Source organism: Stegodyphus dumicola, chromosome 9 (assembly GCF_044657685.1).
Source record: "Stegodyphus dumicola isolate Sdum_Otavi_A_Nest chromosome 9, ASM4465768v1".
Taxonomy (NCBI): Eukaryota; Metazoa; Arthropoda; class Arachnida; order Araneae; family Eresidae; genus Stegodyphus; species Stegodyphus dumicola.
The window spans coordinates 43,052,267-43,075,680 of NC_140776.1; the positions used below are offsets into that span (position 1 = coordinate 43,052,267).

The 23,414-nt window shown below is 33.3% G+C and overlaps 1 protein-coding gene across 3 annotated transcripts in view; it reads left to right on the plus strand.

Moving 5' to 3' along the window:
• Window positions 1-23,414, plus strand: part of LOC118182778 (MAM and LDL-receptor class A domain-containing protein 1-like) — an 81,425-nt gene that overhangs the window by 16,693 nt on the left and 41,318 nt on the right. For 2 of the 3 annotated variants that reach the window (XM_085823386.1, XM_085823385.1), the window contains exons 2-6: window positions 2,053-2,145; window positions 3,903-3,939; window positions 5,795-5,977; window positions 8,618-8,889; window positions 19,728-19,821. In XM_085823386.1, the coding sequence (XP_085679512.1) occupies window positions 2,068-2,145; window positions 3,903-3,939; window positions 5,795-5,977; window positions 8,618-8,889; window positions 19,728-19,821 (664 nt within the window). In that variant the 5' untranslated portion in view covers window positions 2,053-2,067. Of the gene's footprint in view, window positions 1-1,475; window positions 2,146-3,902; window positions 3,940-5,794; window positions 5,978-8,617; window positions 8,890-19,727; window positions 19,822-23,414 lie in introns of those variants that run through there. The other variant, XM_085823384.1, reaches the window with a different exon arrangement.

Here is a 23,414-nt window from a genome sequence, read left to right on the forward strand (position 1 = left end):
CACACAAGAATCTTTGTTGCAAATAGGAGGTGATTTTTAAAGGGGGGAAAGCATTCGGTTCAAGATTCCCCGTCCTTTGGTAGCTTTTGCTGCTACCAAAGCCCCGGTCTCAAAAGGTTAAAGAGGGTGAAGTATACGAGGGCTATTTGCGTTATATATTTTACTCATGTAAAGAGAAGAAATGCTTCGTGGAGGATTTTCTAAGGGAAACTGGTTCGTATTTACGTCCCCAAGAAACGCCCATGTAGTCAGTCACTTTGCTTGGGTTTGAACCACGGTAGAACTGTCGATATTCAGCGGCCCCTAACTACTCAGCCAGTGGTCGGACTTCGCGGTCAACTGGGGCAAGCTCTTTTGAGCTCTCATCATACTTTTCTGAATTTTTGAAAAACTGTCAGTTGGGAATGGAGAGCATTCCTTAAGCCACAGCTGGGGAATAGGAGAATAATTAATAGAAGTAATAGTTTTTTTTTTTTTTTTGTAATCAAAAGTTTAACTATAATTGCATTATGAGGAGGGGGGAAAATGCGTTACCCGATTGAGTCTTTTTATAACTGAACCAGACATATTCGTTTCAGAGGTCTAATTTATTGTGTCTTGATGTTAAGATATGGAATACACTCTCTTTTCTTTCAAGAAACAGTTCATCTTCTACTAACTCTGGCTAATTAAAACAAAATTAATCACAATTATTTTTTTACTCAAAGAGTCTTAAAAGTTTTCCTGCCGAAGACAAATTTTTTCCTAGACGTCTTTATTGACTTACTTCTGAATTATTAGTAAAATAGTAGCATTTATCACTAGTAATGACGCTTTTAAAAATTCGAGTTTACTATTTGTTGTTTTAGTCAGATCCTTAATGCTTTTTGTTTTTCTTGTTTTAAATTCGTACCAATTGCTATCGATTATGTAAATTCAAATTTAATATTACCTTTCGGATCCCTTTCTTTCAGGAAAGAATATTTAAAAAAAAAACCATTTTCCTGATATGCCAGGAATTATTTCTACTAGTTATTATTATTTGTCAAATGTATTGAAAAAATTATCCTGTATCTTTATCAGTATATTATGCGTATAGAGAGAGCATTATCGTCTTATTAAATTCTGAAAGTTATCTGTTTGCCTATATCATCGATTGGTGTTACTACTTGAAACAGCAGAGCTTTCTTTTAAACGAATACCGGTAGCTACCTATTTTTAGCCCATAGGGCTATTAATTTCGTTTTGGCATTTTGGGTTGATTCACTATATACGGCGAATCACTTTTTAAACTGTTGCCACCAAATAAATATTAAAGCCCCGTATCATATTTAAAGAAATTAAATAATGAAGAATCTGCATAAATGTATGTATATTTCTCGCATTGGGATAAAACAACGGTACCTAGAGCAATAAAATTTTGAAAAACGTACCTCTTCACCTGCATATGAGTATCTGGAAGCCCAAATTTGGAATTTGTTTTATCATCTATTTCATATTTCGTAAAGCATTTATGACTTTTTGATTAAGAAACTTAAGATTTCAAAGCGAGCAATAGGAACACTGTACGAAAAAAAAAAAGCATTTTCATCTCCAGCTCGTGGGACTGTATATCCGGAAACTTTGTTAACTTCAAATACTAACTTTCAAATTGAAAATTTCCCGAAATCATCGAATCTAATAATGGAGAATACCTCATACCAGAGATCTTCGTTTTGCATCTTAAATGAATCGTGGCCAAGTAGTGCTAATATCATCTAGTTATTGATCGCTGTGTACATAGTAATCTATAGCAAAATTATGAAAAATGTTAAATTCGCTCAAAAATGTAAAATTTCATTTAATTCATAAGTCCTTTAAATCTCAGTATTTTTCTAAAAATAGATTTATAGATTTGTATTGTGTTTTAGAATGATCCTCGTGATTCGCAAGGTATTCAGAATGAATTGAATCTACTTGATTTCGCGCATGACGTCATGCAGGCCACCGCCCCTCCTTGCAAATAAAGTTTTCTGACAGCTGAAGCTTGAAAACGATTGCATTTTGAAACTCAGTTCTGATTCTTTGTTTCAGTTTCTCACTCGTCGAATGGGGACGAATGGAAAAGTGATGCACTCGACTTTCGTTATCAGATGTCTCTCTGCCATTGTTCTCGCATCTGTTGTGGTAAGTAACTTCACATAAAATGCATGTACTTCACATGAAACCCATGTCCAATTCAGATGAAATGTATGTAACTCTTACGATAAATTTATAAATAATCATGGCTACCTGAATACTGAGAAGTATTTTACGTGAAGATTAAGCTAAACAGTCATTGGAAAGAAGAATTATGTTTTTGTTGTCAAAATAAAAAACTTATTAAGAACTGAGATATTTATTTCGATTTTGGCCTTTAAAACAATTGATTATGATATCTGAAAATTATTAGATATGGCTAGTCACAATATTTTTTCTCAGCTCATTATTGAGTCACAAATCTAATTCTACACATACTTACTCAGTTTCTTTTTTACATTTTAATCTCTCAAAATAAACTGTTGTTTCTTTTCAGAACTGCAGATTTTTAAGCGATGACTCTAAATCGAAGTCGTTTAGAGATTTTGAATTTCAAGCAGCTTTCTGAATTAAAAACATTTCTACGTTTGCTTTCTTGAGAAAAAAATTAAATGTTATGTGTTAATACTATGTTATTACAGTCATAATATTAATGATTTACTAATTTATTACAAACTTTATTATTTTGGTTTTCCATTTTTTAGGAAAATAAAAATTGAAGTTATTATCCAAACATTTAGATCTACATATGCATCCACGTTAGTTTATGACGAAATAGCTCAAAAATATAAACAAGTGTAGTGCAGAATATAAAGCAAGATTTTTAAAGGATTTTCCACGTAAGAGACATGTGCAGAGCAAAACGTGTAAAGGGTTTTCCAACTTTGTAAAGGATTGTGCATGTTATATATATTAAAAATCGTATGTTCAGCTACTTTTTCATGTTAGAGAGAATTGATTTAACTAAACTCTTCAAATAAAAACTTAATATTATTAAACAATAATTCTTATTTCCTAACCTGTAATAGATCTGTTAGAACTTGATAATAGGTAGGACAACTTGATGGTTGGAGCATGATAATAGAACTATTTTAGAGCAAAATCAAATAGGACTTGCATTTTCAAGTTACGAGAAGACAACTAACTAAAAGTGACTATTATCTTTGTTCATTGATTCTACTTGCAACAGAATTTCCAAGTAAGTGCTTACTATTGAGACTATTCTGTAACGATTTTAGCTTAATTTAGCAAAGAATAGCAGATTCAACCATGTCAGATGCAGCGCGTTTAGAACAGCAATAAGTGGATATGATGACGTGTTATAATAACAAATCAGTTTTAACAAACAAATAAGGCTTGTAATGATTTTTTTGATTAATTAAGCTTTCCGAGCACACTCTCATATGTATACAGTCGTTTGTTTCCTTCAAAAAATTAGGTGTGGAGTGAGCAGAAATATAAAGGATACTGTTTCTAAAATTCAGAACTAGATAATAGAAATAAGAATTACACAGCTAAATTAAATCTTACAGATTTAGCGAATTTTTCTTTATATAAAGAAATTTCTTTGTTTGATGGTTTTACTTTATTGAAATGTTTTTTAGAGAAATTGTTTTCCATAACATAGGCTTAATAATTACACCTAATTTGCTTTTTCGACAATTTTAGGATGCGCCACTGATAAATATGTCTGTCTCTGGAAATGTATTACATAAGCGAATTATCTGTTTTTGCTTTTTTTATAAACATTTTAGTTCAAATTACTTAATTTTAATGGACATTTTATCAAGTGACATTTTGTTTAAAGCTATTGTAAAAATGTAAAAATGAAAATTTTAATATATGTACGTTTATTTCTATTTTAGATTGTCCCCGCGACAGTTCGAACAGCTTTCAACTATGGTAAGATTATTTTTTTTTGGTATTTTTCCGAAAACGCAACATGTTTCTATTTGAAAAATGGCATTCTGTTACATATTAAATCCAGAAAATTGGTTATCTAAATGCTTTGCAGCAGAAACTATGTTCATGTACTTTTATTTACATAATAAATAAGAGAAATGTTTTATTCCTTTATTGAGCCAACATGCCTTTTAGAATTATTACGTTTCTAGATTTTTAGGAAATATAAAATAACTGTGTTCAAAGAAAAAATATATATTTCCTGGGTAAATCAATGTGATATAAAGTTGAATGGTAGATTTCATTTTTCTGGCTATATATACAGATAGAGAGAAACAGAAAATAAAATAGAATGTAATTCTACCAAAAGTTTCAAGCTACCTAACAAGAAGGAAGAACAATTAAAACATATGAAGCAAATATTTTTTAAAATTTGTACTGAAATAGAAGTAAATTAATACAAAAACATAATAATAAAATAACAAAAGCCGATACCACATTTCTGAATTATATCTGATGAATCGCAAATGAAAAAGTGAGATATAAATTGAAAATTAATTTACTTTTTAAATTTTAAGCATTAAAATTTTAAATTACAAGAACTTTTAAAAGATATTTATCAAGATTCAACCTTTTCATTCACGACTCGAAAGAAAACACATACCTTGCATTTTACAAATAATAATAATAATAATAATAATAATAATTTAAATACATATCAGAATGAGTAAGTAAGGAGAGAAGACGTTTGATCTTAATTTTGAAACAAGAGAAGAATCCTATAAAGAATTCTAATAAAAAACTGTAAGTAGTTCAAGAACTCTGAATAAAATACCTTTCTTAAGGAATACCTTCATTAGAATACCTTAGAAGGTATTTTAATGAATTCTAATATCTTAGAAGGTATTCTAACACACACACACACAAAAAAAAAAAAAAAAAAAAAATTAAGTACAGCAAAATCACAATATTGTTTTCTTCCTCATTTTATTTTTGCAATTATTTTGTAATCTTTATGGTTATTTTTCTTTTCCTTTTTAGATCATTTGAAATTTTTATGATTGTCACAAATCATATAAATTCACTGACTTTACAATATATTCGTATTTTGATTATTTGGTCTATTATCTAATTTAATGTTATTTTCTTTTGCAATTTCTGTTTCTACTGATCATATTAAGAGAATGTAATGTTTGCAAAAGGATATTTTTCATACTCATACCAAAACAAAAGCCCTTTTTTTATGTGTATTTACAAACTGTTATTTTCTTAATTCATATTGATTTTCTCAATAGTTGGGTAGCTAGTTATTTTGGGAAAATTTTCCTAGATATATAGCAAGATTAATAAAATAATAGTTAATAAATCTATTATAATTTTGCAAATTCCTTATAAAATTAAAAATCTGTAATACCATTCCTATAAAAGATTTTTGAATTTTTTTATCTACGTTGCATGATTATGCGCCTCAATCTGATAATCAGTTCTTCACATATCTCCCTGAATAAATATTTTTATCAGTGTTGATAATACATGTTATTTCATTCAAATTATTAATTAAGAATTGAACAACTATATAAGATTATGTTGTGCTTAATTTTTTAAGGAATTATTTGAACATATTATAATTATCTTTGCAGTTTATCAACGAACAGTTTCATTCCAATATTTTAATAAGGGAAATCTAAAAGCCTTACACTAACGAAAAATGTCTATTTCCAAAAAAAATATGAATCTACTTGAAGAGTATTATCCAACATATTTCAGTACAGTTTTACTTTCAAAATGTTTAATAAACTGTTTAATAAAATGAATGCATGATGATCGGAAAACTTATCTTTTACACTTTTTACAGCTTACAACAATTACACGTTAGGACCTTGTAACTTTACCGATCCAGATGGATTTTCTGCTCCTTGTTTCTTTGATCTTCACCACCCACAAACGAACCTCTCCATGTTCAACTGGGACCTTGGATGTGGAGAAGGGGCTTTTTGGATGGGAGGACCACCCACCGACAACAATGGCAGCGAGAAAGGTTTGAGTTAGTTATCTTATAACAGTAACATAAACTGATATTTTTCGTCTTTTATGCCATATTGACAATATATCAGTATTCATGAAGTTTTGAATTATTTGCACACATCACCACTAATTTTCAAGATTATCAGTAATTCAGACTTTGTTGAAAAAAAAAAAACAACTTAATGTTAAAATTTGTTGGACATAAGCTCCTCCTGGATCACGCAGTAATAACTTGGCAGATCGATTTACAAAAGAGGTGCTGGAAATTGGTTGGAAGAATGAAATATTTACAAACAGCTTACACTCACATTTAGATATTTTCCAACAGCTGATCTGAAGTTTAGTATTACAATCATCGAGATATATATGATAACTGGATATTATTTCTTTGCGGCGTTTTACTCTAAACATTGATTAACAAACACTGATCATTATATATGAGACGACAATGATTATACGAGGGTAAGTTGAAAAATAAGTTTCCCCTGTCGACTGTGGTCAGACTTGTGTATGAAAGTCAAAAAATAGAATGAGACATTAAAGATATGACATACCTTCATTTTTCCACATAGGTACCAAGTACATTGAGACATTTGTCATATCGCTTAATAAGCTTCAAAAAGCCCTCCAGGCTTTGCATATGGAAGAAGCGTTGAATGGCTTGTTTCACTTCAGTATTGCTTCCAAAGCGCCTTCCCCCGAGATTTTTCTTCAAAGCCGGAAACAGATGGAAGTCGCTTGGTGCGAGATCAGGACTGTATGGCGGATGGTGTAGGCGCTCCCAACCAAGAGTTGCAATATGGTTTTGCGTTGCCGTCGCCGAATGTGGTCTGGCATTGTCATCCAACAGCAGAACGCCAGATGTGAGAAGGCCAGGCCTCTTTTTCCGAATCGCCTCTTTCAATTTCGACAGGGTGTCACAGTAGCGCGTAGCATTGATGGTTCCAACCTCCAAAAAGTCCAGCAACAAAACTCCTTGGGCGTCCCAGAAAACTGTGAGGAACACTTTACTTGCAGAGGGAGTTGTCTTGAACTTCTTTCGGACAGGTGATGACGGATGTTTCCATATGCAAAGCCCTGATTTTTCCTGGAGGGCTTTTTGAAGCTTATCAAGCGATATGACAAATGTCTCAATGTACTTGGTACCTATGTGGAAAAATAAAGGCATGTCATATCTTTAATGTCTCATTCTATTTTTTGACTTTCATACACAACTCTGACCACAGTCGACAGGGGAAACTTATTTTTCAACTTACCTACGTATAATAGATCTCTCATAACATGCAATACCATATTAAGCTTTCAGAACTTAACTTTTTCAAAAGATGTTTTATCATATTGTAGATATATTAGGCATTTTGGGAAAGCAAGAGTCATGATAAAAGAGCAACGCCTCCGCGGGAATCGAACCACGGACTTCCAGAATACGCGCCCAGCATGCAGACCACTACACCACGAAGGTACCCTAAGAAGGCGGGAGAAACACCTTATATATTCCCCCTTTTAAAGGGCAACTGGGGTTTTAAGGGACACAATCGTCAAATCCTGGGTGTGGAGAATCATCATACACCACCCTTTTAGTTCGGGCGCCACTGTAGAGACATTAGGTATTTTTTTTTTGGAAGCAGGAGTCATGCAAAATGAGCAACGCCTTCGCCGGGAATCGAACCACGGACCTCTGGAATAAGTGCGCAGCATGCAGACCACTACACCACGAAGGCACACTAAGAAGGCGGGAGAAATACGTTATAATATAACATATCTTGCTCTTAAAGTATAGAAAATAGTTAATATACTTTGAAAACAAGATACTTGATAATTTACAAAATCGATACTATACAAGACATGTACTTAGAGACATGTATACAGACCATTATATGTCTGTATACATGTCTGTATTACATGTCTCTATAGATGTCTGACCTGTATGTTGAAAAATACCATTATTTTATGAAATACCTAACTAGGAAGTTAGCAAGTTATTACATAGAATAGTTATTACATAGTTTAGCAAGCTATTACATAGAATAGCGAACTACAGCCTGTTAAATTCTAAAACAAAAATTTATTTCATTTTAACAAGTATTACACAACAGGCTTACGTAATAAACATAGTTGTGGACTACTTAGCCTGTATTTCTATAAACGGAATTCTTTGGAATGTGATATTTGAAATTACATCTTAATATCTGCAAGATTTTACTGAAGGTAGAAAGAAAAACTAAAGCTTAAATTCGTGCTCTTGAAAATTTTAAAAGAAATTTCTGTTAACTTAGACATTTGTAAAGATCACTTACGTAAAGTAAAATATGCATTTACATGCGTTTTATTATTGATTGTAACATTGGTTCAAAATCCAAATTTGCAAATTAGACAAAGAATCTCAATTCTGCGTAGGGAAAATACTGACAATATTTCACGCTGTTCCAAAAGTGTATAATAACTTTTACGCATGACGAAGTATAAAATTTAGAAAAAGAGCCCAGAATCTGGTTTTACGAAATTGCAAAAAAATTAAATTCATGATTGAGGAGTAGTGTTGATGATCTATATTTCTTGAAACATTTAAGTTATGTACTATTTAGAATTATGAAGCAGCATAACATACAGTACATAATATAGATATAAAATGATCAATATTTTCAATCAACAGGTGGATATGCTTTCATGGATCTTTCTCGAATGTCAAGCGATGAATCTGGTCTTATCCAGAGAGCCTGGTTGCCCACATTCCTCTTGAATGCCACTTCTCCGAAAGGAAAATGTCTTCATTTCAGCTACAGTATGCAAGGCTTGTCTGCGGGAGGACTAAGAGTGCTGATCAACGCAACTGATGTCACTTATACAGTTTGGGAAACAAGGGATCCTACGGAGGGCGAGTGGCATAGCGGTAAAGTGTCATTCACATGTGAAACGCCTTTCAGGGTAAGGAACCATTTTCAGAAATTTAAAAAATAAACTACTCAGATGAAACAGCATTTTTTTTAAACCTCTCTCGTGGCAGAGCTTATTATATTAACTTTTTTAACTTATTTAATTCTTCGTGAATCAAGAATGTTAAGGAAAGCAAGTTGAAATATGATTAATACGAAAATTTTCGTGTTTACAATGCCTCCTTTATTTTGTACAAGAAAGTAAAAAAAGAAAATCTTAATATTGGCATTTTAAAACAAGAGATCTGAAAGAATCTTTCTTGTTGTTTTATATTCATGACTATGTTAGTAAACAAACTGAAATAAAATGATGAGGAAAAATACATATTGTTAGACAGTATGTAGTCCTTAATATATATTTTACAAACATTGTACGCATACTCATACAACAATGTATAGTCGTGAAGCTTTGATGTATACTTATGGTACATACACTCATTCTCCCCCTTATCTATGGATTTATGTTACAGTTTCGTTCCGTGAGATTTGCCTTTATGTGAAATTACGAAGCAAAGAGCCGGTGTAAAACCACACTAAACTGCCATATTCGTCAGTAACCTTCACCGATAAGGGAAATTTCGTGTTTTATTACATCCGTCTCACTGTTTGGGGAAAAGGTGGTGATTATCACATCTTTTTATCTGTAAGTCATAAAACTGGCAAATTTAGTTCATGGTTACAAAAATCGGATTATTTTTGTGGTTTTTCCCACGCAATAAAGGAATGGTCTTATTTAGAAAAGGCTTCTGGTTCTTTAAAATCGAAAATGTAATATTGCGAAGGAAGTTGCACATTTCAATACTAACTCTGTAGTAGTTTTAAGGAAAATTCTCACAATAATAAAATTAAGGTTAATTTTATTGGATTTAGCTACATCCGTGCCACAAATTTCAGATTTTGAAATATACAATTTGCTGCAAGGTTTGTTTTCAAGCAAGTTTTGACTAACTTCGGGTTACCTGAGGAATGGCACATTAATTTTAAAAAGTAATTTTGAAATAACTAAATAACTTTAAAATTTAGTTAAAATAACTTTAAAAGTGTTTGAATCCAATTTACTATATTTCAATGAATTTAATTCTCGGTATATACGTATATATATGTGTGTGTGTGTAAAGATTTTCGAGTTTTTTTTCTGAAAAACTATTTTTTAGATCTATCGGGATGATTCAAATATTAAAAATATTTGAAGTGTTCGCCTTACCTCAGTAAAGGCAAACACCTCAGTAGAATTTAGATGTTCGCTCTACCTGATGAATGACAGAACTCAAAACTACCCTACGTCACAATGGTGAATTTTGGAATTATAGTTATGATGGATGATTGATACTTTACTGTAAGAGCAACAAATTACGAATCTTTATATCACGTTCATTATTGAAGTATATTTCCCTAGAATGAGTCTGTAGAAGTAGGAGAGCACTTCCTTTGTCTATGATAAAATGTCGACGAACCTAGTGAATTAAGTAGCGATTTATAGCTGAGTTCAAGTAGATAACATACACTCATCGGGGGAAGAGATAAAATTCATTCAAATTAATTATAACAGTTGGCCAATTTTCGGGCTTACAGGAAAGCCTCCACTCGGCCTTTTAAATCAGGATAAGAAAATAAGAAACTAAATACTAACTAAAATAAACTTAGCCGAACAGACTCAAATTTCATGGAAAAATTGCAGCGATATTTTTATAAATATTTTTTTTATTATCACAAACCGGATTAACAAACCCTTATGTTTGTGAATCTGAGCAGGAAATCTACAAAAGTTTAAAAATATAATAGAGTATACAAATATTTCTACGTCTCTTAAAATATGGGAATACGCTAAATATTAATATAAGGCATGGTTTAAGAAATGTAACTAAGTTAGATATCAGTACTAAAGATAATCTTTAGCTGAGTGGTTCTCAACCTATTTTCCTTTTTGGTGAGTTTTATAAATTAAACAAAAAAAGCATAAAAAAAGCTATACACTATAAAAGTTTTATATATATATATATATATTCACAAACAAAAACTACTTAATAGCTAAATAAAAGGCTTCCCCCCCTGAAGTTGTGAAATTACTCTCAGGAAGAATTACCTCCTAGCTGAGAACCCATGTTTTAGCGGTTTCCCAGTAGGCTGAGTTACCTTCGAAATGAGGCAGGAAACATTTAATTTCATATACAGATGTTATCTGAAAATGGTCCATTCTGGTTTTTTAACTTTTGAATGACGTTTTTGTGTTAAATTGTTCCAAAAAAGAAAAATTTCAAAGTTTGTTTGTCTTTTCTGAACTGAAACGTATCTAAGTATTAATCCAAATAACAATATACAGGATACAATATAAAGAATAAAGGAATTTATATGCTCTTGTGATGTAATGAAGAGCTATGAGTCTATAATCCAAAGGTCCAACGTTTTATACGGAGATTGTTTCAAAATATTCTAAGATCTATAAATCGACATCAATCACTTTTAAAATGTAACTTTTAATAAGTACAATATTTACAGATCATAGATCAAAACATGGTGGTTCAGTTGACAAATAAATCTATATGCTTTCATAATCGAAAATCGAAATCAAATAGGAACCGAAGTCTTCCTAATCAAATAGTGTGCGAACCATCAGACATCCATCTATCGAGCTGCCGGTGGAGAGTCTATGGAAATTCAGAAGGCACGTCGCGTCTCGTTAACACGCAACGCTAGCGCCATCTATCAAATAAATCAAATAATCAAAATAATTTCCACACACTCCCCACCTGAACTCTGTCAAGAGTTCACATCAATCTAACAAGAATCAAAATTATAGCAATAAGTATTTTAACATATAATTATAAAACAATTGATAAGTATATTAAATGAATACAAAATATATTCAAACTATAATCATTATACTAAATTCTAAAAAAAGGTATGTTATCATCAAATACAATTTGACACTACTTTAGTAAATCTAAACTATTCTTAATCTAAGCATATGAAATTAAACTAGTAAAATAAACAATTGCATAAAAAACATATTCAATCTTATTCATATTATTAAACAATAAAAAAGTGTTTTTAAAGTTCCAAAGGATATAATAATTGAACTGGTCGTTTTATTATTGTTCCATCAGCAGTTTTTAGTTCACAAGAACGAACTTTGTTGTCACGACCACGAAAAACGTTTATCACTCTACCACAATTCTACAAAAGTTTGCACTTATTGTTGCCTTCAATTAATACAAGATCATCAACTTTTAGATCATCATAAACGTTAGGATTTTTTAATTGATGAGCTGTCCGAAGATCCATCAAATATTGTTTTTTCCATTTAGTCCACAATTGCCTAACCATTAAATCTTGATAAATCTTTCTTTTAGTCAGAGAGGACTTGGTAGAGCCATCTTTAACAATGGAATTAAAGTTGATAGGTAATGTAGAATCTTTGTTTCCAAAAATCAAAAAATTGACTGGCTTCAGTGGCAACGGTTCCTTGTGGTCATTGTACACATATGTCAAAGGACGAGAATTCAAAACAGCTTCCACTTGTGCTAAAACTGTTGACAATTCTTCAAACGTTAGTAAAGCTTTAGCGAGAATTTTTCGTAAGCACTCTTTCACTGATTTTACTAATCTCTCGTAGAAGCCTCCCCACCAAGCCCCTCGTTCTATTATAAACTTCCAATTGATTCTTTCATTCGACAGAAAATCTTGAAATTTCTCATTCGACAATAGTTTAGAGAAATGTTCGAGTTCTTTTTTTCCCTTTTTAAAAGTTTTCGCGTTGTCCGAATAAATTACTCGACAATTGCCTCTCCTAGATGTAAATCTTTTGAATGCCATCAAGAAAGAATCTGTAAAGAGATTCGGTACAAGTTCCAGATGTATGGCTCTAGTGATAGCGCATGTAAATAATGTTACATAGGCTTTTTGACTTCCTTCAATGTTTTTTACGTAAATCGGTCCAGCAAAATCTATGCCAGATACGTAGAATGGTGGTGTCTCATTGATTCTGTCTTCTGGAAGTTGAGAAGTGGTCTGGTCAGCAGACTTCAATGAATATCTTTTACAAATAAGACACTTGTTTATTATTTTCTTGATAAATTGACGTCCTTTTGGGATCCAAAAGCGACTTCGAATTTCAGCTAAGGTCGTTGCTACTCCTCCATGCATCATTTTAACATGTGCACTTTCTACTATCAAATTTGTTAGCCAGGAGTCTCTTGAAAGAATTGCCGGATGTTTTTCATCATGTGACAAACTAGAATGTTCTAATCTTCCACCTGCTCTCAGTATCCCGTTCTGGTCTAAAAATGGGTTAAAAAGATATAAAGCTGATTTCTTTTCGACTTTATTCGCTTTCTTCAGAGACTCAACTTCTTCGGGATAAAAACGTTCTTGTTCAGATCGAATCCAATAATTTTCGGCATCTACTATTTCTTCAGTCGTTAATGGACCTGTCAAATGGTTTGTTTTCCTAATTTTACCAATGAATCGTTTCATCCAACCAGTTATTCTCAAGAATTTTCTTAAATTACTATATTTTGAGATGTCTATTACCCTTTCTTCAACTGCCGTGCATACAAATTCATAAATATCATTAATATTTTTGCGGTATTCTAATTCTTCTTCAGTGACAGGTTTCTCTTCATTCTGTCGAGGCCACAACTCAGACGACATTCTAAGCCATTCTGGTCCTTGAAACCAGATAGGATTGTTTTTCAAATCTGGAAGTTTAGCTCCTCTCGAAGCCAAATCAGCGGGATTACATTTACCGGGGCAATAATGCCAATTTTCTGGGGATGTCAAATTTTGTATTTCCTGAATACGATTTTTAACGAAAAGCTTAAATTTCTTTGCACAGTCTTTTATCCAGAAAAGTGTGATTTTCGAATCAGTCCAGAAAAAACAAGAAGGTTGTAACTTCAAAACTTTATTGATGCTAGTGCCTAATTTGGCTGACAAAAGAGCTCCCATTAGTTCCAACCTAGGTAAGGTGAGCGGTTTTAAAGGCGCTACTCTAGTCTTTGAAGCAACAAAAACCGTAAATATTTGTTCATTGCTAGAAATTATACGTAGATACGCTACTGTACCATATGCCCTTTTGCTAGCGTCAGAAAAACAATGCAGTTCAATTCTTTCCACATCACTATTACCGATTGCAGAAAAATAATATTGTGGAATACCGATTTCGTCCAAGTTGGAAACTTCTTTGCACCATGTTTTCCATACAGAACATAAATTTTCTGGTAGTTCATCATCCCAATCTAAAGCAGGTGTCCAAATTTGCTGCAATATGATTTTGAATCTAAGTACAAACGGTGATAATAGACCTACAGGATCAAAAATTCGTCCTATTGCCTGTAGGACAAAACGTTTAGTATTAACTTGTTTTGAGAGAAATGTTATCAAATTTTTTACATCAAAGTAAATTATGTCACCTTGGTTGTCCCAAGCGACTCCTAACACTTTCAATGGAGGATTTCCAGCTTCCGAAACATGACTAGATTCCTCGGATTCAATACCTTCTTTAATCCATAATTCGCGCAGTTCTTGAGAATTGGTGTGCCATTTATGTAGAATCATACTAGCATCTCTAAAAATGCTGACGCATTCTAAACTGGTATTGAAAGCAAGTTCAACGTTTTGGTGTCCTCCAATGATGTCATCTACATAAATGTGATCATTTAGAAATTCGCAAGTGGTGGCAGGGTAGGTTTTCTCATATTGTTTCAAATGGTATATAATGGTTGCAGCCAATAAAAACGGACTGCTATTTACGCCAAATAACACACGTGTGAACCGATAAGTTATAAAATTTTGTGGATCATCGAATGGGTTTTTAGTAAACAGAAAACGTGTTACATCTCTGTCTTTCTCATCTACTTCTATCTGAAGAAAAGCCTGCTTTATGTCACTTGTAAATGCTACAGGGTGAAGCCTGAAGGCCAACAGAAGTTCAAGAATGTCAGGATACAAATTTGGACCAATATGCAAGCAGTCATTTAACGAGATTTCACCAGGTCCATGTGAAGACGCGTCGAATACGATACGAATTCGACGCGTCTAATCTAGTAGTTCGATCGTCTAGTAGTTCGATCACTACGAACGATTTCTCTGTGAGGCAAATAAAATGTGATTTGAGATTCACTATCAACAGTGTCTGGAACTGGTTCAATGATGCTTTGTTGTAAATAATCTTGTAGAACTGTTTGATACGAATAAAAGAGTTCAGGGTTATTCTGAAATCGCTTTACAAGTTTCTCAAATCGTTTCAGCGCAATCGCTTTATTGTCATGTAACTCATATTTTCTATCAGACTTCCATGGCAGCCTAACCTTGTAACGAGAATTTCTGTATAAAATTTCCGATTCGAATTTTTCCATTATGGTATTGTCTAATGGGTCGGATAATTCATTTTCAGGTTTAATTCCTAAACTTTCAAGCTCCCAAAATTTCTTTATCTGATCAGATATTATATCTTCTTCAACTACGATATTAAAGGCTGTGGACGTGTGTGTTGTACCTTTAGTGTAACCTAGTAGAGACCAACCGAATAACGTTTCAGCAGCTACTAAATGTTTGTCTAAACGCTTAAGTTTCCCAGTTATTACATCATAATAATGATCAGCTCCTATCAAAAGAGTAATTTTTTCTTTGGAATCCCAAGAATCTGCGAGTTGTAAACCTTCTAACTGTTTGCCTAAAATGTGTCTATCCAGATTAGGAGGTGGTAAATCAGAACTTGAAATTTGTTCAGTCACGAGAGCTTCAATTTCGATTTTCAAATTCGGTGTTTGCTTGTTCTGTAATTTTATCTTAACAACGTCAAATGTTTTTCTAATGGGTGTTTTATTTCCAAACGTAAATACCGAAAGAGTCTCTGTTCGAATAACAGGAAGCTTCAATTTATCCGCGATTTCTTTTCTTAGGAAGGAACGCATACTACCTGAATCCAGTAGAGCTCTAATTAAAACCGACTGCGTAGTTGTTCGAAGTGTTACGCAACAAGTTTGAAGTGAAATAGTTTTAATTTTGCTGCGTGAGAATGCTGAAAGAACATGCGAATCTTCTATACTTTTATTTTTTTTCATTTCGTTCTTTCTCAGCGCGAAAGCATATTGAACGGTTATGTCGACCTTTGCACTTGGATCAGACGAGATCGCTTCGACACTGCTTTAGACGATGGTTTAATTTCAGGCAAAGGTAACATCGGGAATGTTTACGTAATAAATTTCTCTTCTCATCAACTGTCAGTGATTCACAGTCTTCAGTAACATGTTTCGATGTATTACAAAACAGACATCAATTAGTAGTTTTGTTTTCTTTAACCGGCGCCAGCAGCTGCTGAGTGGAATGGACGATACTCCCCTTCCCACCCTTCTCTTTATAAACACAGGAAGTGCTTTCTGATTTATGAGTGGAGAGCAAAAGATGGCTTCTCTCGCGACTTTCCAATTCTAAATGAACAAAGTGCAATAATTCGTCAACATTAAAAAAGGATGACGAATCCGTTTTACGATTGAATTCTAAGGTTATATCAGACGGCAGAGTTTTCATTATGGCTGGAATCAACATATAACTGTATTTATCCGGTGTGACTTCTAATGATTTCAAGCTGCGTATTTGAGTTTCGATAGTGTCGCAAAGTTTGCGAAGTTTTACAGTGTCACTGGATTTGGTTACTGGGGTAAGATTCAGGAGTTTTTGCATGTGTGAGTTTATAATTATATCTTTTCTGCCAAACCTGTTTTTAAGTATTTCGACAACTTCATCGTAATTTGGTTCCGAAATGCAAAAGCCTTCTATCGCGTTTGCGGCGTTGCCGCATAAGTACGATTTTAAATAATTAAATTTTTCGATCTTTGTTAAAGATTCATTATCATGGATTGCTACCTTGAAAGAGTCCCAAAACTTGTCCACTGGGTGTAATCTCCATAGAATTTAGCGATGGTTAACTTTGGCAGACGCGTACATTTATTGCTTTCGATTTTAGAATTAGTTTCGTTAAGAGAGTTTTCATTATCCGAATTTGTTACTTTATTCAATTCTTTCAATTTTTTATTTGCTCTAAATTGCCATAACTGAATTTTCTCTTCGTATTCGATACAAGATAGAATTTCTGTTTCAAACTCTTCTGCCTCTGATTTCAAGTCACGCTCTATCTGAGCATCTAACTCACTCAAGAGCTTTTGATTTCGTGATTAATTGATCTAAATTTTCTTCTAATGTACTTGTATCAATTTCTTCTTTATTCAACTCCGATTCGATTTTTTTTAGAATCTTGGAGACGGTGGTCCTGATAACTTTGCGTTTCGATTTTAATTTAACAACAGACTCTTCCGCCATAGTTACTCTACAAATTAGAAAGTTTAGCCTTACCTTTTTTGCCGACTTCGCACACTTGCAACGTGCTAAATCCAATTCTTGACGGCCTAATGCACCAGCTGTTTCAAAATATTCTAAGATCTATAAATCGACATCAATCACTTTTAAAATGTAACTTTTAATAAGTACAATATTTACAGATCATAGATCAAAACATGGTGGTTCAGTTGACAAATAAATCTATATGCTTTCATAATCGAAAATCGAAATCAAATAGGAACCGAAGTGTTCCTAATCAAATAGTGTGCGAACCATCAGACATCCATCTATCGAGCTGCCGGTGGAGAGTCTATGGAAATTCAGAAGGCACGTCGCGTCTCGTTAACACGCAACGCTAGCGCCATTTATCAATTAATCAAAATAATTTCCACAGAGATTACAGCCAATTTTCAACGATATTTCATCAAACTCTATAAAGTAAGAGATGGTTAGAATATTATTGCGTGCAAATCCATCCATTACAGAATTTAAATCGTTATTTTTAAAAACTGTGGTTGATGCATCGTTTAAAAAGAGTAATATTTTACATCTGGAAAATGAATGCAGTTCTGAATTATTTGTCAGAAATCTTTTACGAGCTTACGGAAGCCGCTAAATTAGTTGATTTCGCAGAAGAAGACGTGAGTAATTCGATTTACTAGGCAAAAACTCTCGAATTTAAACAAAAGGCAGATACAAAACAAATATTCTCTTTGTCATAATTTAAAATACAATGTAGTATTACTGTTTACAACTCTTAACACTTTCATTTTAAGCAGCCTTAGGATAGATGAAAAATACATGTTAAACTCTACTAATTACATAACGTATTTTTGTTAACCCTCTGACTTGCAAAGCTGTATATGGCACATATCTATATATATGGCACAGAATAGTTTTCGTGAGGCCTTTAAAAAATCATCATCTTCAAATATGTTATGCTGATGTTGAAATATATTTTTATCTTGAAATATCTTCAAGAAATTAAGGTAATATTTTGAAAATGCATGAATAGTTATTTGCCTACGTATACAGAATTGTGAAAGTAAGTGTCAGAAACTGCAATCACAACGATAATTTTATTCAGAAGATATTACATTATAGAGACAACCTCCATTAAACACGTCTTTCGTATAACAGTATCTCACTCTAACACAGCTCGATAAATTAGAGAATCGTTTTAAACAATGCATTTTTACAAAACTGTTTCGATCGAATACGGCTCGTCCAAGGACAAACCGATGGTGCCACAACCGAGCACCATCGGCAAAATTATCGATGTTTCGACATAATACCATATTAAAATATAACATAACTAAGAGAAATTCTTGTGAGGAAAAAATTTAAAAGACCAGGGAAATAAAAAAGAAGAAATAGTTAAATAAGCCGCTTTTTTCTGGTCACCTAGAGTTAAGATTTTTCGGCTGAAAGGAGAACAAAATTTAAAAGAAAATTTCTAAAGTGCTGAAATGAATTCAATGAAATTTTTGAAGACTTCTTTTCTGAACGAAAGCCAAGAAAGATAGTAAAGTTTTTGAAAAAACAGGATGAGAATAGGAAGCAAGGTTCTGCTGAAGAAACCTCAAAAGATGAGAACGGTTCGCTAAAAAAATACATCGTCGTTTAATAATGATTAGCAGCAAAATAAAAAAAAAATGAGTAGTGTAAATATCTAATTCTTTTGATCAATTGTCGTTTTAATAAATAATAAAAAATAGGATTTTTGTTGAAATTTTGCGACTTAAGCTTGAATTTGTTACTAGTTCTTTGGTTCCCAGACTTCGAATTCGCATAATACGGCACGTTTTAGAAATCTAACCGCCGTGCCATTTGCCGTTAGATGTGCAGATATTTTTGGCTTTGGAGGCTTTTAGACTCTGATATATGTTTAAATAAAATCTCAAATTTTTATGTTATTGGAAAAAATCAGATTAGATCGATATCTAGTAGTCACAGATATGCGTTAGTATCCGCAATCGCAAATATCACTACTTGATTATTGACACTAACATTAAATCTTTACTGAAAGCGTTTAAACTATTCATAGTCTTTCAAAGAATTAGCTGATGAAAGATAGGAGTTTTTTGCTTTAGAATTTAATTAAATTTAAATATTTGAATCAAAGCCGTATAGATTATTCTTAAAATCAAAACATGAATAAAACAAAATTTCAAGAAAATATGCATGCTTATTACAAAGGTTGCATCTATTAAGTATGAAGGTGCTAATTAATATTGTCTTAAAGAATTTATGGATTTTCTCATACTTTTATGCATAATTTATTAATCTATACAAACAAATGATTTGAAGTTTTTCTTGACTGCTAAATATTTCAGGGAAAAGTTTTAAGTTACGAACTAACTTGAGTGAAAAGAATAATTTACAGAAGATTTCGGTACATTTAAGAAAATAATGCAAGAGATAAAGATCGTCTACATAATTCTTTAAAAAATATATTTTTCTTTTAATATCCTCAAATATTTTTATTTGTAGCTTGTTATGGAAGCTTTCCCGAGAGAAAAGTATTTGAAACGCAGAGGTTATGTAGCAGTAGATGATATCTTCTTGATGGATGGATTTTGCCCAGGTTAAGTTATTTCTCATTCCACTTCTATCTATTGTATATTTTTTCTATATTTTTTGTTATATCTATTCTTAAATCTGTATTAATTACAATTGAAAATTAAAAGCTAAAATTACAAGTAATGAAATCACCAGTGTATGAAAAAAGGGGGAAAATGGAAATCAGCGGTAGAAAATGAGACCAACTTCAACACTAGTATTTGAAAGTCGCATTCAGAATAAATGCTAAACTGCGCAAGAAAATGAAAAGCTCAATGCACCAGGGAAGCGATGACGAAATATATTATATAGTCATCTCCGTTACACTGAATATCATAGATAAAGAATAACTCACCCCAGGATGAGTTAATATACACTCATGTCCATAAATTAAGGATAATGCAAAATCAGTCAAAGGAAGAGTTAGAAGCAAACCAAATTTGACTTATTTGTAAAGCTTATTTATTAAACAAACGGTAAAGAGCAAAAAACGATGCTATATGTTTGATATTATTAAAAAAATTAGCGATTTTTTCTCCCTAGAGCAAATTACAAAAAAACCTATTTACAAAAAAACCAATATTACATGGTTGGTATTATAGTTAATACATTGTATGTCTCCCAGACGATGCAATGCAGTCCGTACAACGCCTAGGCATGCTGAGTATCAAATTATCGATCTGATCTTGGGGGATATTACACCACTCAAAAAGCAATGCTCTCCGAAGTTCCGGTAGACATGTAGGAGGAGGTTGACGGTCTGTAACTCGTCGGCCAAGCATGTCCCACACGTGCTCTACTGGATTCAAGTTCGGTGAAAATGCTGGGCAGTCCATACGGGTGATATCCTCCGATTGAAGGCATTCGCTTACGATGTTTGCACGGTGAGGACGGGCGTTGTCATCCATAAACACAAATTGTTCGCCCATGGCGCCCCGAAACAATTCTCAAAATGTTGTTCCAGAACATGTTGTTCCAGAATGACGTCCCGATAGAGTTGGCTTGTCATGGTTCCAATTTGAACGTGCAGGTCAGTTCTGGAACCCAGAATAATTCCACTCCATACGAGCACTCCTGCACCACCGTAACGGTGTCGTTCAATGATGTTTTCTTAGTGGTAACGGGTACCTGGAGCTCTCCATATGAAAGTCCGGCGAGAATCAGACTGCAAGCTAAACCTGGACTCGTCGGAAAACATCACACAAGCCCACTGTTGCGGGTCCACAATGCATGCTCTCTACTCCAGGCTAACCGCAGGCGGCAGTGAGTTGCAGTAACTGAAACGCATCTGACAGGTCTACGAGCATATAGACCAATCTACCCTAATCGTCTGTGCACGGTCTGCCTTGAAATTGTCGTACCAGTGGCTAAAGAGAGCTGACGAGACAGGTCTGAGGCTGTGCTTCGCTTGTTTCTTTTGGCAGAAACTGCCAAATACCGGTCCTCATTCGGCGTTGTAACTCTGGGGCGACCTGTGCTGTAACGTCTACTCACATTACCATCATCTTGGAATCGTTGCCAAAGCCTGGAGATGACACTCTGGGCAATTCCAAGTTCGTCTGATACTTCCAGTTGGGTACGCCCACATTCCAGACGGCCGATAATTCTACCACGTAAAAAATCATCCAAATGCGTCCTTTGTGTCATAATTATTCGGTTATTGCACTGAAATGCTTATAAAGCGCATGCGAACAATTTTACTTCGTTGCCTGTATTCCTTATATATCACTCTCTTACACTCTCGTCATTGTGACGTACCATCGTTGTCATCTGGTTACTTCCTGAAATTTGCATATGATTCTTGAAGATGTGTGTAGTGATTTTACAGGTGATATATTTATTTTAGAGTTCGATTTCCACGTGACTCCAAATTATCCTTAATTTATGGACATGAGTGTAGTTGAAAGCTTAGTGTCTCTAGCGAAGGCGAAAATTTTTATAATGATTTATTGGATTTCTGTAATGATTTATTGGATTTTCTTCTTTTATTTTTCAAAGCATACATGTCAAGAAATCAGGATCCTGCCATGCTTTGGACGGATGTTGTTGCCACCTTGTTGGACGGATGTTGAACACGAAATTCCACTCTGAATCCAGGGAAACCTCAGAGTCTCGGTTGGTGAATAAAATCCAAGATGGATATTGAGACGCAGGCAAAGTCTGTTGTAGATGATAGTTAACTTATTGCGAAGACTCGAACCATAAACTTTGATATAGAAGAAGTTGGGGAGGATTCCTCAAGAGTAACAGTAACTTTAAAGAAAGAGAAACTTAACGCATATGAACAGTCGTATGAGTTTTCAGAAACCAAAAGCCTTTGGAAACAAATCTAATTAATGGTAAGGTTAGTAATGGTAAAAACAATGGTAAGATTAGTGTCAAATGGGAAAGGATATATGTGAAGGAATACATCAAAATAGTGAGATGCTACAAGTGTTAGGGATTTGGACACTTTTAAACAAATTGTACTAAAGAATTCATATGTGTCCGATGCTCTGTTATCGGCCATAAATAAAAATTTCTCTAGAATGTGTTAACTGTAAGAATACCAATTCAAGGTACAAGCTATACTTGGACATAAGGCATTCAATTGTAAGAAGTGCTCCTTTTGAAAAGGCAAATAGACCTATTAATTCGAAGGACTAATTATGGATACTAGTTCTCTTAAGTTCAAATTTATCTGTATCACGCAAAGACCGCCAAGTCTGAGTTACATCTTAAAAGTGTTGTTCAAAATTATACATTTTCTCTGATTTAAGAGCTTTATGTCGTTGAGAATAAAATTAAAGGTATTCCTGCTAAATTTCCTATTTATCAGTGTGCAAGTGCTAAACCATTAGCGGGTATTATTAGCTTCAATAGAAATATTTCTATTACTCAGAATTGAAGTGTGTGAAAATATAAAATATAGTATCAGTGAAATTAATTTTGTAGTACGTGATTTACTAATGATTTCTGTTTATTGTTCTGTTCATGGTGATCTCGATGACCGTTTGGCACTATTTCGAGCATTATCACTGATGAAGAGGTAAATGTATTGTTCATTTCTGATCTTGACGCAAAACACTATTTGCCGGGTCCACAAATTCAAACTTTCGAAACATCCATCTCAAACTTTCGAAAGCAACTGAATTTTCAAATCCTAGTTTTTTAAACATCTTCAGTGATCCAGATTCCTTGCTAACATCGAGATTTGTTCATAGTGATATGATCGGATGTGCTGAAGACAAGGTTTTTAAAATCTTTAGTTCTTTATGAAAGAGAGATGAATAGCGCACAAAATTATTCTTGGGGAAACTGTGTTCTGCTTTAAATATTAAGGATCCTTTTACTTATTGTGTTTCTATGAACAAGCACAGAAAAGCATTGCTTATTAGCTCATTGAAAAAAGAGGACGATATTAATGCCAGTAGTACAGTTATAGAGACTAATAATTATCCTCTGAAGTAGGACATTCCAGATAATGTCGATTTGACTGATAATGATGAGGAGAGTGAAGTCCATAAGTACTGCAGATTTAATGATAGCCAACTGGATCACTTAGAGTTTAGTAAAGATGAGATGATAAAAAATATAAAAAAGGGCGATCCCCCTACTAACGATGGATTTTATACGGAT